This window comes from Pelobates fuscus, chromosome 3 (genome assembly GCF_036172605.1).
Source record: "Pelobates fuscus isolate aPelFus1 chromosome 3, aPelFus1.pri, whole genome shotgun sequence".
In the NCBI taxonomy this organism is placed as follows: Eukaryota; Metazoa; Chordata; class Amphibia; order Anura; family Pelobatidae; genus Pelobates; species Pelobates fuscus.
The window spans coordinates 317,323,205-317,342,248 of NC_086319.1; the positions used below are offsets into that span (position 1 = coordinate 317,323,205).

Sequence of the window (19,044 nt, forward strand, 5' to 3'; positions counted from 1 at the left end):
GCAGGGCCCTCATTAATTCTTGTTTCTGTAAGTCAAATTTGTGAGTTTAGCTTGTCTTGTAAACCCATTGTACTGGGCTGTGGGAAACTGCGGTTTATTATTGTCAGGATTTCTGTAGATGCCCAACACGCAGAACTTAAGTAGATATAAAGCAAATACCTAAGAAGTATTACCGGACCTTAGAATGGCCGGACTTAACGTAAAAAGGCAAAAGACAAAAGAAAGGGAAAAGCCAAGACAAAGGTATAACGCAAACGATAAACAAGCCAAAGGTCAAGGAATGGAGATATCAGAATAGTCAGGAGCCAAGCCAAAATTCAAGGAATACAGAGATTGGATAGTCAATAAGGGAAGCCAAGGTCAGATACACAAGAAATCAATACAAGGACCACACTCTCAGATAACCAACTGGAAACAACAACAGGGCACAGAGAAATGGACAAACTAGGTTTAAATAGCTAAAGGCATTTCCTGATAGGCTGTAATTGATCTGGCCCTTTAAGGGTTAATCAGGAAACCCTTTATTATTCACAGCAGCAGCGGGCGGCACCCTTAATAATACAGAGCCGGCTGCTGAGAAAGGAGAGGTCACCTCAGGTGAGTGTTTGGCAGTATTTCCCTTAGTTTGTGGGAATATCGCTGTAGCAATACGCGGGTGGCGTGACAATTATACATAGAAGATAAAATTATCATAAATTAAAAAAAACAACAACTTTATCCTAATGAAGTAGTTTTTGTGTATAGATCATGCCCCTGCAGTCTCATTGCTCAATTTTCTGCCATTTAGGAGTTAAATCATTTTGTTTATGCAGCCTTAGACATACCTCCCTGCATGTGACTTACACAGCCTTCCTAAACACTTCCTGTAAAGCTCTGTTAATAGCTTGCTAGACCCTGCAGGAGCCTCCTGTATGTGATTAAAGTTCAATTTACAAAGCAGGAGTTAAGTAACATCAAATTAAAAAATAAACCATTTTGTTTTCATGCAGGCTGTGTCAGTCAGAGCCAGGGGAAGTGTGGCTATGGCTGAATAAACAGTGATTTAACTCCTAAATGGCAGATAATTGAGCAGTGACACTGCAGGGAGTTGATTAATACACAAAATGGCTTTATTAAGCTCAGTGGCGCACACACAACCCATGGGGCCCCGGTGCGAAAACTGATCCGTGTCCCCACCTCCCCCCACGCGCGCTTACTCTGCGCGAGCTGTGGCCGCAAAACATGGCGGCGGGCACCTGGTTGCAGGGCTGCGACCCCTGTATGTACGCCAGTGCATGCAGATACACATACACTTAAAGGACCACTACAGACACCCAGATCACATCAGCTCAATGATAGTGGTCTGGGTGCCAGGTCCCTCTAGTTTTAACCCTGCAGCTGAAAACATAGCAGTTTCAGAGAAACTGCTATGTTTCACTGAGGGTTAATCCAGCCTCTAGTGGCTGTCTCATTGACAGCCGCTAGAGGCGCCTCAGCGATTCTCACTGTGAAAATCACAGTGAGAAGACGCTGAACATCCATAGGAAAGCATAGAGTAATGCTTTCCTATGGGCGGTTTGAATGCGCGCGCGGCTCCTGCCACGCATGTGCATTCGGAGCTGAGAGGCGGAACGGGGCGGAGAGATCCCCAGCGCTGGAGAAAGGTAAGTGCTTAAGACACACATTCTCATGAACAGATGCATACACACTAGCTTACAGACATACACATTTCCTGACAGACACACACTCAGTGACAGACATACATACACTCAGTGACAGACAGACACACACTCACTTACAAAACACACTCACTAACAGACGCACACACGTTTTTTTGTTGTTGTTGTTTTTTATTTAATCCCCCCAGCCTCCCTACCTTTGGGAGAGCTGAGGGGATTCCCTGGGGTCCAGTGGTGTCACCCGGCGGGACTCTCCCTGGCTGAGTGCTTCCCGTTCAGCTCCCTCGCGCGCCGCGTACTGATGCCGGAGCCGGAAGATGACATCATCTTCCGGCTCCGGCATCAGTGCAGTGCGCGAGGGAGCTGAAGAGGAAGCACTCAGGGGAGAGTGCTCCCTCGCGCGCGCCAGCCTGCCCGCCCGCAGGGTGACACCAAGGCCAGCCTCGGGGGGCCCTAAGGTGGCCAGCTCCTGGCCCCCCCAGGAGAAGAGGCTGGCCACAGTGGGTACATACCGGGTCGCAGGGCGGCTGGGCCCCCTGGTGGGCCGGGCCCGGTCACAGCCGCGACCCCTGCGACCCCGGTATGTACGTCACTGATTAAGCTAAAGTTGTTTTGGTGACTATAGTTCTGCTTTAATCTTTAAAAGGCTTACAAACTATTTTCTACTTGTCAGTTCATCTTCTCCCAGTTCCTTGTCCAGCTTCTCTCAATTAGTTCTTCAAAACACCTAAAGTCTAAGCCCTGAGGGAGTTCAAAGGTGTTTTCTGAAAAAAAACAAAGCAAAAAAAAAATCATACTTAATGTTCTATGGTGACATTGGATGCACTTGTGTCTAGCTTTCTAAATATAGTGAGCATTCTCACATGATTTAGAATTAGCAAGTTCGGTTTAGCATGTCAATATTTAATTTAGGATTGCCGTAGGATAATATAAGGAGGAGGAGATGAAGAAGGATGGGTAGTTAGTAATGCAGTTAGATAGAAGAGACATAGTTGGTCCATGAATACATGTTCTGGTTACAAATTAATAAGCACATTAAGCTGCAAGTTGATGCCACAATATAGGATTTGCCACCAGATGAAAATGTTACTTATTTTATACATTTTGTACAATGCAAGAGCCATGTTATGACCCCCCCCCCCCCCAAAAAAACATACCTATTACTTAGAAATTATAGTTAACGCCCAAAAAAGAACAAAGAATCACATGAAAAATAAACAAACATTCATAAAATGTTTTATTGCTTGTTTATATATCATAAAAATTCCAAAAGGTACTAAAATCTTTAGTGTTATAAAATATACATTTTTGTTAAGAAATATTAATTATTGATTTTAAAATCAGCACACACCACGCAGAAGTAAATTCTCACAAAAAAATGGCATTTACCAAATTCCAATTTCGTACAAGAGACAATTTAAGTAAAATGTAATGATAAGAAAAAAAGTCCAGAAAGATAAGGCAATCACCTAAAAGTCCATACTACAGAAAGACACATTACCGAATATCTTCCTAATAAATACAGCAGCTATACATACATCCTTTCCAACAATCACACACACAGGAGGCAATTCACTCACTGGAAATTTTAAAGAATTGACAAAAGTATTACAAATATATGAAAAATTCCATTTTGCAAAATTGCATAGTGGCTGACGTAGTCTAAAATTGGCATTTTACAATGTCCAGTTTAGTGAATAAATCCCACAGTTTAATATAGCCATATTACAATAAGGCAGCTTAGTTTATTCGAAATATATTTTATTATTTTCTGCAAGTAAATCAGTGCCTGTCATTAGTTAAATTAAATTAGTAATAACTACAGCAAAAAAAGAAGGTCTGGTTTACATCTACAGTACATCATTCCCTTGAGATTGGAATCAAACAAGGTTATTCACTAAACTTACAAATTTCAGATATTAGGTCAAAACAGCTTAATTGGAAAAATTATCCAAATCGCTATCTTTCCAATTTGACCTAAAATTTTAAATTCCCTGAATAATTCCGGAAAAATTTAGGGTTTTGGTGAATAGCCCTGAGTGTAGTGTGTTAAGAGCAAAAAAAAAAAAACAGTCATAATCAGAAGTTATATATCGCTATTTTCAAAATGTTGAAAATGAAGATACTTCCTATAATAGTTAACACTCTGAAGAATAGACTATGACCATAGGGCTTGATGCGAGATACACGTTTTTGCATGTCCCGTTGCATATATTTGAAAAGAAAGGCTAGCAGCAGTTGTATGTGTTGTTGCAGCTATTTCTGGGAGGTAGTTTTTTTTATTTGCGCAAGTGCTTCTCATCTGAAATATTGTTACATTTTATATTAATTAGAAGCGGACAATAATCTACTCTTGGTCACCGCTTTAAAAGTTTAAGAACGTGTGTAATGACGCATAAAAAGTAGTGGCCCAGTACTTCAAAATATAAACCTGTTACTTGATACGAAAATTCACTAAAGTTTTGGGCTAAATATTTTCTGTTGAAAATATTGCCAGGAGGATCTGAGGTAAGAAGTCATAATGCTCTAAAAACAGTATGTAAAAAATAAATAAATACAAAAATCATAAAATGCAGTAATACATCACGTATTTCTTTTAGAAATTTTAGTTTACTATTTGTAGTATATTTCTATAAGAGAGAGGGCTTAATTGACCAAACAAGTAAAAAAAAAATCTGAAATGCAAATATTGATCCAAAACAACTGCATTCCTTATTCAGATTGTGTTTTTTTTTTTTTTTTTTTTTCAAAGTTTGCCTAATTTTGTCTAAATTTTGCAATTTGGTATTCATTTTACCACAATGAAGTCTTTAGTGAATTAGAACCATTGTATTGCCCTCGTGCATGTATTTTTAGAACAGCTAAAACTTAATTACTGCCTGTTTTGATGTGAGCACTGATACACTGCCTTTTCGTCATATTTTAATTATTATTTTAGTTTTAACAGTGGCTTTGCTAGTGTAAGGATTCCCACAATTGAGGATACTAAACCACAAAGTCCAATAAATCCTTGGTTAGTTTGGTAAATGTTTAAGCTGTCAAGAGGGCTAAAAAGATCACACAGGTTTTTTAAAGTGTCCAGTAAAACAGGCAGGTGGTTCTTTAAGCTTAAACAAAGTGCCAGTACGAATTGTTCAAGTACTTTCCTTAAAGATCGGTTTGGTTTGGAATCAGGACCATTGACATAACCTGTATCACGGCCATCATGTTTCAGTTCTTTAGACTCTTTCTCCATGCACCTTAATATTTCATACACATCCCTTGCCAAACTAAACAGGAGTGAATAATAATAGCATTTGGTTGCTCTGATGCCCCATTTTTCCGTGCTGATGTCAGTCACCAAACCAACACTTCTTGCCCATAGGATTGTGTCACAAGTAAAGTAAAAGAATCGGTTCACGTTGGCTGCGGTTAGACAGTAACATAGAAAAGAATCTGAAATCTTCACTGCTGCTCTTGAAGCTTCGATAGCATGCACCATGTTGCCAAGTCGGAATACTAGAGAAAACCAACAAAGTTAATCATTGGCTGTTGCAAGCCAATTAGAATTAGAATATGACTTGTAGTTCAAAGGGCAAACTAACATGGTCCAAAACAATTGGAATGTTTATGTAAAAGGTAAGTATGCCAGATCTTCGAAATGGAATGGAAAAAAAAGGTTAATAAAGCATCAGAACGATCTACCACCAAAATGTGCATTTGTGCTGTGGACAATACAATTCTGGTTGTGTATGTTAAAGGAAACTGTACATGTTTTTGTTCTCATTGGTAATATAACCTTACATGTTATATAGACTCTCTCTGTGTTATTTTGTACATCCTCACCCACACCACCTCTTTTTGGGGACTCTCCTGGTTTACTCTTGTCTGATGTCTGGAAATCTTTAAAAGGATACTATAGTCACCAGAACCAGTACAACTTAAGGTAGTTGTTCTGGTGTCTACAGCATGTCCCTGCAGGCTCAGCAATTCCAGACCAGTGAGGTGATGGAGAAAAGCTAAGTAAAAAAAACTTTTAAAGGGACACTATAGGCACCAAGACCACTTAATCAAATTGAAGTGGCCTGGGTGCAGTGTCCCTGTCCCCTTAACCCTGCAAGTAAAAAGATTGCAGTTTTAGAGAAGCGGGGTTAAAACTGCCTCTACCGGCTCTACCAGGCAGCCACTACAGGCGCTTCCTGCTGTTTCACAGAGTTTAACTAAGTAAAACGATGCTGGACATCCAGGATCTTGCAAAAAATGCATAAGAAAGCATTGATTCAATGCCTTCCTATAGGAAAAGCCTAATGCGCACACAGTGCTTGTCGCGCACACGCATTAGGTTCTGTTTTGCAATGACGGAGCAGGCAGAGACGGAGTCAGCACAGAAGGTTTTTAACCCTTTCATTGTCAGAGGGCGGGATAATGAAACGTAGCTGGAAAATACTAATTTGGCTACTGAATCCGAAAATTTAAGTTTATGCTTAAAATTTCAACAGCAGCACATATTATATATCAGAACATGAGTAATATGTAATATAAGGGCATGGTCATAGAAGCACCTCCTTTTTCTTTGATGCAACAAACATTGGCAACAGACATAAAAACTTAAGACAGATATGATTAACATATCTGTCTCAACGAACTTCCAACCGATCCAATCACGAGTATGAAGAAGAAAGTTTCTAACTCCAAAACAAAAGCTGAAATATATCTCAAAGTGAAAACGGGGTAATAACACTTAGTGGCACTGTCACAGTCTGGTGAGTTTGCCATATTCGATGGCTGATATTCCTGTGTTACTCTTGCGCATGAGCAAGAGTTCTGCATTGAGGTAAAAGGAGGATCCTCCGAGACTGCAGTATCCTCCATAGACACAGGCAATTCCCTGCAGCCATCACTGGTGATGGCTGTCGGGATTGACAATTAGACTCTGTCCTGAGTCTAAGAAAGTCAATTGGAGGAAATATAATGAGACAAAGAAGTCCCTAATTTGTCTCTGTATATCTCTTGTAGTACGCTCTGAGGGATTTGTGTGAATACTTTGGACAACGCCTTTTCCACTGACGCTGCTACAGCCGCACTAATCATGGCCTGAAATTCCTGAGTCTGATCTACAGAATCCCCCAGGGCCAGAATCTGTCACAGGTAGCGAATCCTGTCTGAGAGAACGCACATTGTTTCAATATAATGCACTGTCAACTCTCAGGTACTACGGAGGCTTGCTAACCTGGCTTCTGAACTGGGGCTCACCCACAATTTACCCATTTATCAGAAAGCAGCCCTCTAAAACAAGTACTGTCCAGAGATCAGTATATGGAAATGCCCAATTATTGCAAGGGAGGCAATTAAATTAGGGGGCTAACACTAGATAGACACCAGGTGATGGAGTGTGATAATAGTAAGACAAATAAATAGTACAATGTGTGCTACAGGAGCTCAAAACACAGGAGCAGCAAAAAAAGGGGAAGTGCTTGTATGATCATATACTTATATTACCTCATACTCATTTTCTGTTTGAAAAACATGAAGCCTCCTTTAATGTGGTAAATTTTGGAATACTCTCTAAACTAATTAATGCTTTATTTTAAGGACTAAATGTATGCCTTATTTGTGCATGGAAGAAAATCCAACCTTTAATAAATATACTGCTCTAGAAAAGTTTTACTTGCTTTACCTTTGCACATGCTGTTTTTAATAAAATTAGAGATTATTAAAATTGTTCCAGTGTTTGACAGATAATAAAATTGCATTTGTACATTGTATAAAAAAAAAACCTATACATAATAATTTATTGTAGTACTCATCATTTAACTCCCTGCCAATGGCATGGAGGTTAAAGGGATACTCTAAGTGCCAAAATAACTAAATTAAGTAGTTTTTGTGTATAGCTCATGTCCCCTCAGTCTCATTGCTCAATTTTGCCATTTAATAGTTAAATTACTTTTGTTTCTGTTTATGAAGCCGTAGCCACACCGCCCCTGGCTGTGACTCAAACAAAATGGTTTCATTTTCAATCAGGACAGCATGTTTACTTTAGAAGTTTTTATCTCCTGCTCTATTAATTTATCCGTAATTGCACACAGGAGGCTCCAGCAGGCTCGTAACTGAGCAGGAGATAAGAAATTCTAAATTATACAGTGCAATAAAGGAACTTTAATCACAAGGTCTGCCTTTACAGAAAATGTGTAGGGTGACTGGGAAGGTCACATGCAGGGAGGTGTGACTAGAGCTGTATAAACAAAGTGATTAAACGCCTAAATGGCAGAGAATTGAGCAGTGAGACTGCAGGGGCATGATCTATACACCAAAACCACTTCAATAAGCCAAAGTAGCTTTGGTGCTTATAGCATCCGTTTAAAAAACAAAACAAAAACTATCAATATGACAGCTGATTTACCAACAATAAATCACAGACACTAGTTAAAATAGGTAACGAGCTGACTGTTAAGATAAAGCGAATATAGGAGTAGTAAGAACTAGGGAGTAGGGTTCACCGCCCAGTCTGGTACTTACATTTACGGCCAGAACTCATGTTAGATTCCAATCGTTTGAGCTTCAATATCACTTTCTCTTTGCCAGGTTTATTTTCTAGTAAATACCTAAGCAACATGCAAGCATACTGAGTGGCTCTGAAATGGAAAAACATGGGAATGATAGCTACTATGCAAAACCAAGAAAGCACATTCCTTTTTCTTCCACAGCTGTAATAATGCATTATATTGTACATTTATTTAAGATGGTTAGTTCCGGACAGGATGTAATAAGCGCACCGCACTCCGAAAAACATCTGCTGACGTCACTGTTGAACAATTAGCACACAGACAGAAGAACTAAATACATACAAAGTCAAATTACCTGAAAATACGATCTCTTCCCTGACTTTCATTTGTGAATTTTACGAATGAATCCATATTATCTGCCCAGCTGTTTCCAAATGGTATATTATGAGAAGATCACTTTGGTTTTGTTTCTGATGCCCAGATCCTGTATATGGCTATACAGAGAAATAAAAAAACATAAAATATAAAAATGTTATATAACAAATATATACAAAATGGAAGCTTTAACTATAAATCTAGGAATATACAGTAGACCAGCCACACAAACCTGACAGCATAGTCTATAAAATATTCCAAGAATCATTTAAAATGCTTAATTTTATTGCATTTGTATGATTGATGTATCATAACAGAGCTGTTTACAGTCGTGGGAAGTACACCCTCTTTGAATTTTTACATATCAGGACATGGTAACAATCACCTGTTCTTCAGCAGGTCTTAAAATTGGGTAAATACAACCTCAGATGAACAAAAACACATGACATATTACACAGTGTCATGATTTAACAAAAATAATGCTACAATGGAGAAGCCATGTTTGAAAAACTAAGTACACCCTTACTGCTTCCATAGAAATTAAGTAGCAGACAGGTGCCCTTGGTTAATTGATCATCCGCAAGTGTGACCACAACTATAAAAAGGTTTAACACAATGTCATTGAGGAAAGACATCAGCAATGATCTTAGAGAAGCAAATGTTGCTGCCCATCAAACTGTGAAGGCTTATAAGACCATTTTCCAAACAATTGAAAGATTATTCAAAGGTAGAAAAAACATTCCAGACAGTTGCCAATCTTCCCAGGAGTTACATCTAAGACTCTACAGGCCTCAGATAGCATGTTAAATGTCAAAGTTCATAACAGTTCAATTTGAAATAGACTGAACAAGCATGGTTTGTTTGGAAGGATTACCAGGAGAAAGCCTCCTATCTCTAAAGAGAACATAGCAGCACAGCGTAGGTTTGCAAAATTGCATCTGAACAAACCACATTACTTCAAGAATAATGTCCTTTGGACATATGACATATGAGACCAAAATGGAAATTTTGGGCTATAATGCACAGTACCACATTTGGTGAAAACACAACACAGCATATCAGCACAAACACCTACCGTGTTTCTCCGAAAATAAGACCGGGTCTTATATTAATTTTAGTCACACAAAACACACTAGGGCTTATTTTCAGGGTAGGGCTTATTTATTTACGGTACCGGTATGTACATTGAACCCCGCCTTTAATTAATCCACCCCCCCTTTAATTAATCCACCCCCCCTTTAATTAATCCACCCCCCCTTTAATTAATCCACCCCCCCTTTAATTAATCCACCCCCCTTTAATAAATCCACCCCCTCTAATTAATCCACCCCCCTCTAATTAATCCACCCCCTTTAATTAATCCACCCCCCTCTTTAATAAATCCACCCCCTCTAATTAATCCACCCCCTTTAACTAATCCACACCCCCTCTAATTAATCCACCACCCCTTTAATTAATCCACCACCCCTTTAATTAATCCACCCCCCTTTAATTAATCCACCCCCCTTTAATTAATCCACCCCACCTTTAATTAATTCACCCTCCCTCTAATCCACCCCCTCTAATTAATCCACACCCCCCTCTAATTAATCCACACCCCCCTCTAATTAATCCACACCCCCCTCTAATTAATCCACACCTCCTCTAATTAATCCACACCTCCTCTAATTAATCCACACCCCCTCTAATTAATCCACACCCCCCTCTAATTAATCCACACCCCCTCTAATTAATTCACCCCCCTTTAATTAATTCACCCCCCTTTAATTAATTCACGCCCCTCTTTAATTAATTCACCCCCCCCCCCTTTAATTAATTAAGTCCCAGACATAAAATACCGGTATCTACTCACAGTTCAAAGAGTCCGACCACTGGGTGTCTCACTGCCCGGAATGTATCCTTCCGCTGAAGATCCGTGAAGGCAGACTGACGGCGCTGCGCACGTCGTCATCACGCTGCGCACGTCGTCATCACGCTGCGCGATGCCGCGGCCCGCAACGCTCCTCCCCCTCCTCCTCATAGAAGAAGGAAGTCCCGCCGGGCCGCAAAGGTAAAATGCCTAGGTCTTATTTTCGGGGTAGGGCTTATATTGCAGCCCACCCTGAAAATTCGGCTAGGGCTTATTTTCGGGGTAGGTCCTATTTTCGGGGAAACACGGTAATATTAACTGTCAAGCACTGTGGCAGAGGGGTGATGATTTGTGCTTCTTTTGCAGCCACGGGACCTGGAAACCTTGCAGTCATTAATTTGATCATGAACACCCCTATATACCAAAGTATTCCAGAGTCAAATGTGAGGCCATCTGTCTGACAGCTAAAGCTTGGCCGAAATTGGGTCATGCAAGAGTACAAAGATCCCAAGCACACCATCAAATCTACAACAGAATGGATGAAAAATAAAAGAATCAAGATGTGGTAATAGCCCAGTCAAAGTATAGACCTCAAAACAATTGAAATGCTGTGAGAGAGATCTGTGCATAAACAAATGCAAGCAAGCCTCAACGAACTGAATCACAGGTGTAAAGAAGAGTGGCCCAAAATCCCTCCACGATAAGAGAGACTGATAAAGTCATATAGAAAATTATTACTTCAAGTTATTTTTTCTACAGGTGGTACTACAAGCTGTTGAATCATAAGGTGTACTTCGTTTCTAAACACATAGCTACTTCACTATGGCTTTATTTTCGTTTAATACATCACGATGCGCTCTAATATGTCATGTGTTGTTGTTCATCTGAGGTTGTATTTACCCAATTCCAATACCTGCTAAGGAACAGATGATTGTTATTATGTCCTGATATATAAAGCCATATAATTCATAAGAGGGGGCACGTTTTCCCCCAATGACTGTATATAGATTTATCTACAACTGTTTTTTATTAGAAACACCAAAATTAACCGAGTCAAATGATCCATTGTCATCATGTGAGTAAACTAGAAAAATTAGACAGGTGACGCAACTGATCACAATTTGAAACAAATGTTATTTCATTTGGGAGAAATCCAAAAACTGCTCTAGGGGCCCTGGGAATTTCCTAACGAACCTCTCTGTCTCACAACTGAGGAGAGTAACTGCTGTAGAGATGCTTTTGTCTGTAACTCTTACTCTGTGTTCAATCTTGACTCAAAGTACCCCAACTATCAAACACTAGATATGATTTAAAACAAATCAATTATATATATATATATATATTTCTTTTTGATATCTTAAATCATCTTCATGTGTAGATTAACTCAGCTAATGGACTTTGTCTGTATAAAAGAAATCTGTTGTCTGATAAGTGTGACGACAGAGAAACAGACAAATTTTTGTTGTCAATTTCCATTTTTTCTCTAAAAGTAAAAGATATGGAAAAATTTACTGGGGTGAGGGGTACAGTGGTGACAATAAAAGACGCGCTTCATGGCTGCCATCTTCATATAATGCCATTTGCTGTTCCCCACGATCCCACGTGGGTATGAGCACTATTAACATGTGCAAACGAAATAAGTGGCCCATATTAATTTTAAAACATGATAGGAGTTTAAAACTGGTTTTACTAAACTCCAGCAGCACAGACTTTAAGAGGGTGCAAAAGGCCCTCATTACACTTATTCCTCCTCTTTCTTTGATGCGAATTAACAGAATAATTGCGAAGAAAATATAAACAAAAACAGTATTAGAAAATAAAAACGAAACAAATCCGAATCCGGAATGGAAGCATACCGCAATTCCTGAGACCGATGCGGTAATAGAAGGCGAATCAAACTGAAAAGAAACAAAAAGACGTGAAAGACATCTCAAAATGTCCACAAACAATCACTAATGGAAGAAAAGCAAAAGATGGTGATGGAGTTTAGTAAAGAGAGATGAATACAAAATACTTGACTCTGGTCATTATTACGATTAAGATGATAGGTACACTGCATTAGCATAATCTACAATTTGCACCAAATGCTAAGTAAAAAAAAATAATTTACCTGCACTGCATTGCTCACCCCAGTACGTGCTGCAAATTTGTTTTTTGGGGTGAGAGAATAAAGAACTGTCAACATTCTGGAAGCGACAGTTTCTCGCTGAGTAATATATTTAAATCTATGTACATAGAATAGGCCGATTCCTTGCTCTACGTTGGGATTATTAAAAAATATCTATCATTACCACTTACACCAATCTGGACAAAACCTTTGCACACCAATCTGGAACAAGCATTTGCAGTGAAGAGGTTAATGGTCAATAAGTTAGAACTAATGACATATCCAGACATTCACGATAACAAACATGGTCTAAAGTAGGTTAATCAAATAATAATAATAATAAACAATTTGGTAAAAGAATTCCAAATAAATAATTCGCCAAACTATCTGCCAGTGGTCCCTGGTTTGTGATCTAATATGTTATATATTTTTAAAAATTGCATTATTTCTCTTGAAATGTCTACTTTGTGTGTTGCAATTTATCATGTCTTGTTTTGATATGTGGAAATGTCTATTTATATTTATCTGACAATTAAAAGGCACAAAAAAATAAAGAATGTTAAAAAAAATAAAACTACCAATAAAGTGTCAAAATAAGGAATAGCCACTAAGAAGATGTGTTAAAACTGCTGGAAGTCATTCTAAAATATTTTATACAACTAATTGCAAAACACAACATTCTAATTTACTAAAAAAAAAATAAAAAAAATAAAAAATTTAAATTACACAGAGAGAGACTGATATTACCAAATATTACACCCTATAGTTCAACTTTCACATATTACCCAACATTATACATACATGTTCTTGTTAGTTATTCCGATTTTGTGGCATTACTCATTTACATTATATCCTTTCCTATTTTGACCATTGGTCATTGATCTGTGTATGTAAGTACCTTTTACTGTTTAGAGTTGCTTCTTGTCTCCAGTTCTATTATTTAACGATTACACACGAATACTCATGCTTCCCTGCCAGGCTCTCGCGGTGACAGATTACCTCTGTCCCACTTCTCACAGTGCAGAGTCTAAGAACTGTCACCTGCACTAAACATGCGACAAGCATCACTCAGTAATGATTCCGCCGGAAACTGAACAAGTTCAACAAGGTTCCGCCAAGTTCATAGTTAAAAAAAACATTTTTGCATTGTTGCTGTTGTGTGTTATTTTACTATGGTTATTGAGCCTTAATTACACCAGTAGACCATAATAACTGCACTGCAAAAGGTATCCATTAATACACAGTATATACAGTAAATGAATCAATATACGGTATAGACAGAATCCATAAATACACAGTATATACAGTAAATAAATCAATGCACAGTATATACAGTAACAGTATCCAATACACAGTATATACAGTAACAGTAGACACCAATACACAGTATATACAGTAAATCTATCAATGCACAGTATATACAGTAACAGTATCCATCAATACACAATATACAGTAAATAAATCAATACACGGTATAGACAGAATCCATAAATACACAGTATATACAGTAAATCAATCAATGCACAGTATTTACAGTAACAGTATCCACCAATACACAGTATATACAGTAACAGTAGACACCAATACACAGTATATACAGTAGAATCTAACACTGTATGGCAACTACAGACTGCACCATGCCTGGGTCAAACTGTGATGCATACATTGTCATTAGGGGATGGGTGTGGGTGGAGTCCTGATGGTTCTGGAAGCCTAGGGGTTCAATTACAATTAGAACGCTGGAGCTAATCAAAGTTCCATTTCCCTTTGAGAGAACCTCCCCCTTCCCTTTCAGAACGTATGTTTCTTTAATCCTCGCAGTAATATAAAGTTATATAAAGTTATTGAATGGCAGCATGGGTATAGTGACTTCCTGTCTAGAATACACTTCCGGTTTTAGTAGTTACCATGGAGATCAGCAACAGGTTTTTTCTTTTCCCCATTTACACCCGGATAGCGAGTATCAGCCCTGCCAGACTGAGAGGTACACAATCTGAGAGGGTTATTGGGTCTGGACTCAAGAGTAATGAGATTTACATTTTATAATTATAGAATAGTATAGATACAGAATATGTGATGCTCAGCAATGCAAACTTAGGCGGAATTATTTGAATGAGGTGGAAAATAATATTTTCTAGTAATATGACAGTTCCTTGGCATTCAGAATACACTAATTATGTTGTGCACGTTACATACATTTGAGAGTTTATTCACCGAACATTAGTAAATTATAGTTAATTAAATCAAAATGACAAATATGAGAATAGAATAGAAAATCTCCCCCCTCTCCCCCAGCTATATTCATAGCTTGGCTATTGTAAGACCACCAGATGCTTGTATGATGTTGCAAACAATAAATGGCAAACTTTAGGCTATGGGGGTGATAGTGGGGGGAGGCAGGCTGTGGGGGTGACAGTGGTGAGTGGCAGGGTATGGGGGTGACAGTGAGGGGAGGCAGGCTGTGGGGGTGACAGTGGGGGGAGGCAGGCTTTGGGGGTGACAGTAGGGGGAGGCAGGCTGTGGGGGTGACTGGTGATTGGCAGGGTATGGGGGTGACAGTGAGGGGAGGCAGGCTGTGGGGGTGACAGTGGGGGGAGGCAGGGTATGGGGGTGACAGTAGGGGGAGGCAGGCTGTGGGGGTGACTGGTGATTGGCAGGGTATGGGGGTGACAGTGGGGGGAGGCAGGCTGTGGGGGTGACAGTAGGGGGAGGCAGGCTGTGGGGGGGACTGGTGAGTGGCAGGGTATGGGGGTGACAGTGAGGGGAGGCAGGCTGTGGGGGTGACAGTGGGGGGAGGCAGGCTTTGGGGGTGACAGTAGGGGGAGGCAGGCTGTGGGGGTGACTGGTGATTGGCAGGGTATGGGGGTGACAGTGAGGGGAGGCAGGCTGTGGGGGTGACAGTGGGGGGAGGCAGGGTATGGGGGTGACAGTAGGGGGAGGCAGGCTGTGGGGGTGACTGGTGAGTGGCAGGGTATGGGGGTGACAGTGGGGGGAGGCAGGCTGTGGGGGTGACAGTGGGGGGAGGCAGGCTGTGGGGGTGACAGTAGGGGGAGGCAGGGTATGGGGGCGACAGTGAGGGGAGGCAGGCTGTGGGGGTGACAGTGGGGGGAGGCAGGCTTTGGGGGTGACAGTAGGGGGAGGCAGGCTGTGGGGGTGAGTGGCAGGGTATGGGGGAGACAGGCTGTGGGGGTGACAGTGGAGGGAGGCGGACTGTGGGGTTGACAGTGGGGGGAGGCAGGCTATGGGGGTGACTGTGGGGGTGACAGTGGGGGGAGGCAGGCTATGGGGGTGACAGTGGGTGAGGGAGGCTGTCACCAGCCTCCCCACACTGACATTCCTTTTTTTTAGTGCTACTTTCCCTTGTAGTAAACCAAAAACAAAATAACAAACTGTCCAGTGACCACACAGTATGATAAAAATTAACTTTTAATCAAAGCAAAATATAAAAAGAGCAGGAAAGATACCTGGCTCTAGACAAACACCATGAGAAAAAAAGATTAACGAGGGAGAGCAGAGTGGACCATATTAAGTCACAATGTTCTTAAAGGTGTCTCTACCTGCCTGTAATAAATCACCTTCCCAGGGTACAAACAAGCCCAATGTTGCTAAACTGTGAAATACAGTGTGTCTGTAACCATGGGAGAGTGTATATATCAGTACAATGTATCCAAATTAATGGTACATAGACAGACTATTAGCTGAGTAAGTGTTGGATCTGACGATAACTAGTATCAAAATACTGAGTATCAAATAGCTAATTAGAATGTAACAAGACCTCAGCTGTATGCCTGAGGTAAAAAAAAGGAATAGAGACAACAAAAATGAAATAAAATAAATATAAATAGGTTGCTCATAAGGTGTCTCTACCTTCCTGTAATAAATCACCATCCCAGGGTACAAGCAAGCCCAATGTTGCTAAACCTTGAATTACAGTGTATCTGTAACCATGGGAGAGTGTATATATCGATACTATGTGACCAAATTAATGGTACATAGACAGACTATTAGCAATATAAGTGATTAGGTCTAACGACAGATGGTGTCCAGATACTGAGTATCAAATAGCTAAATAGAATGTAGCAAAACCTCAGTTGTATGCCTGAGGTACACAAGGAGTAGAGACAGCAGAAAATAAAATAAAATAGATTAAATAGGTAGCTCCAAAACACATGTGTGTGATAGAGAGAAAATATATATCACTGAAGTCTAATTGCTGTACAGTTAATAAAATTAACTGAAAAAATAAACAGCTAAATAGTGGGTATATACAAATCTCATAGCCCTATAAGGATAGTAGGCTGAGCTGGCCGAAACAAGGAATAGTTAGCTGGCTGGAAATCCCTGCTACAGCCTAGAAATAGGTACAATATCAGCAAGTGTGCACAGCTAGGACGTACCCAAAGAAATAGTGTTAAAGGTCCTCACGATTCTAAGCTTGCTAGATAATCACGTCTATCTGTCTAAGAACGCTGATTAGTAGCTGAATCCCGGACCTGTAAGGAGCATTTAGCTGAAGAACCTAAATCAATTCTAAGGTTCTATCTAGTGCTCAGAAATTCTACGTCTAGCTAAATCAAGGTGGCTAAGCTTGCAACGAGGAGCTACACGAGAGAAAGCCCCCGACGCGCGTTTCGCCTGTAAGCGGCTTTTCAAGGGGTAAGTGATGCCCTCGTGTGTACGGTTTAAATAAGGCGCCATACACACTGATTGGTTGGTGGGAGGAGCCAACGGACGTGAAATCAATACTTATTGCCAAGTGGTAAACTATAGGTGATGCCCTAGTAATAATTCCAGCAAAAATATTAATGTTGTATCCTCAGGAATGATCCACATAAAGCTTGATCAAAGGCTATTTTACAGCATTGTCGATGTACATATTGTAGAGAATATACACAATACTGAATTTAATCTAAGAGGTGTTAATAAGTAGTAGTCGGGATCAAAATGTTATAATAGCTCCCTTAACATATATTGACCAGTGCAAATAAAATTATATTGCACAGTAAGGTCAGTTAAAAGTGCCCAATAGGTTGCTAGAATACAATTAGCTGTTACTCCAGCATAACCAATTGTTGGAGAGACTGATATGGAAAGTACATATCAGGTTAGTTTCTCCAAGTGGGTACAAGTGTAATGTAGATCCGGATGATCCTTAACACGGACATATTAACTGATATTGGTCCTTACCGAATTATTACAATAAATCAACTTAGGAAAACAGGTTCCCAGGGTAAATAATGGGTCAAGAGGATAAAAAGTATGGTGAAACATGTAGGGTAAAGTATAGGAATCATACATGGTCTTAAAGTGTTAGAAAATGACTGTAAATAATGTTAATAAATAGTGCCATCAATGGAATATCCTTGCTTTATTTATGAATTAAGGGAGTATAGTTGTATTCTTCGTTCAAGCCACAGGGTGTCAGTGTCTTAAATTTATAGATCCATTGTGACTCTTTTTGTAGTAGAAGTCTGTTAGTGTTCCCTTTTCTTGGGTTGGGAGAAAGCTTTTCAATTGCTTGAAATTTCAAGCAATCTGTCAATCCACTATGAAAATTCTGAATGTGTCTGGCTATTGGGGTAGGAGTGATGGTGTTTTTAATAGAGCCTATATGCTGCAGGATTCTGCATCTAAATTGTTGAAAGGTCTTACCTATATATTGCAGCCCACAATTGCAAGTTATCAGATAGATGATGTTCGTGGTGCTGCAATTGATGAGGGCGTTGGTATAGACCTTTATCTTAGAGCAGTTCGACTGAGTAATTTTAGAGGGTAAAATGTATTTACATGCTTTACAATGTCCACAGCGGTATGTCCCTTTGGTTTGGGATAGCCAATTAGAGGTGGCCGTAGGAGATGCCAGATAGCTGTGAACAAGCATGTCCTGTAGATTAGTTGCTCGCCGAGCTGTCAGTTCAGGATGGTCTGGTAATACTTTCTGAAGTATTGGGTTGTGGCGAAGTATAGGCCAGTTTTTTGACAGTATGTCAGACATAATGTGCCACCCACTATCAAAGGTGGCAATGCATCTGGGAGTGAAATTAGAGGACTTGGTATGTGTGAAGCTAAGACTTTTAAGTCTGTCGGATTGGCTCGCTCTTTGGAATGCCTTTTTCAGAACCCTATTGGGATATCCTAGTGACTTGAAACGAGTTCTCAGTAGTTGGCATTCGTGTATATTCTCTACAATATGTACATCGACAATGCTGTAAAATAGCCTTTGATCAAGCTTTATGTGGATCATTCCTGAGGATACAACATTAATATTTTTGCTGGAATTATTACTAGGGCATCACCTATAGTTTACCACTTGGCAATAAGTATTGATTTCACCTAACATTTATTCTTTCAGTCAGAAGGGTTCCCTTATGGGTCTGAAGGATAGTGATGGGGTTAACCGGCACGTCCGTTGGCTCCTCCCACCAACCAATCAGTGTGTATGGCGCCTTATTTAAACCATACACACGAGGGCATCACTTCCCCCTTGAAAAGCCGCTTACAGGCGAAACGCGCGTCGGGGCTTTCTCTCGTGTAGCTCCTCGTTGCAAGCTTAGCCACCTTGATTTAGCTAGA

The 19,044-nt window shown here is 40.0% G+C and overlaps 2 protein-coding genes across 5 annotated transcripts in view; one reads left to right on the forward strand and one right to left on the reverse strand.

The window, feature by feature from the left end:
* Positions 1 to 2,907: 2,907 nt before the first annotated feature.
* PEX11A (peroxisomal biogenesis factor 11 alpha) lies at positions 2,908 to 13,527 on the reverse strand. Of its 2 annotated transcripts, XM_063445640.1 has the most exons (5): positions 13,370 to 13,527; positions 12,221 to 12,262; positions 8,496 to 8,634; positions 8,154 to 8,269; positions 2,908 to 5,156 (listed from the first exon to the last, which is right to left on the reverse strand). In XM_063445640.1, exons 3-5 carry the CDS (start codon positions 8,549 to 8,551, stop codon positions 4,588 to 4,590), a joined length of 741 nt encoding a protein of 246 aa, XP_063301710.1. In that variant the 5' UTR covers positions 8,552 to 8,634; positions 12,221 to 12,262; positions 13,370 to 13,527; the 3' UTR covers positions 2,908 to 4,587. The 2 variants fall into 2 exon arrangements, with proteins under 2 accessions (XP_063301710.1, XP_063301711.1); XM_063445641.1 differs by lacking the exon at positions 12,221 to 12,262.
* Positions 13,528 to 14,380: 853 nt separating this feature from the next.
* The window catches only part of WDR93 (WD repeat domain 93), a 54,139-nt gene continuing 49,475 nt past the window's right edge, over positions 14,381 to 19,044 (forward strand). For all 3 annotated transcript variants that reach the window (XM_063445642.1, XM_063445643.1, XM_063445644.1), the window contains exon 1: positions 14,381 to 14,455. The gene's annotated coding sequence lies outside the window, so the exon portion shown is untranslated. The remainder of the gene's footprint in view (positions 14,456 to 19,044) is intronic.

Excerpts from the sequence above, each read along its gene's own strand:
- PEX11A (XM_063445641.1), bottom strand. The coding sequence starts at position 8,551 with ATGGATTCATTCGTAAAATTCACAAATGAAAGTCAGGGAAGAGATCGT. Across the intron at positions 8,270-8,495 it reads GGAAGAGATCGTATTTTCAG|AGCCACTCAGTATGCTTGCA; the intron begins GTAATTTGACTT and ends TTTCCATTTCAG. Across the intron at positions 5,157-8,153 it reads CATGAGTTCTGGCCGTAAAT|TATTCCGACTTGGCAACATG; the intron begins GTAAGTACCAGA and ends GGTTTTCTCTAG.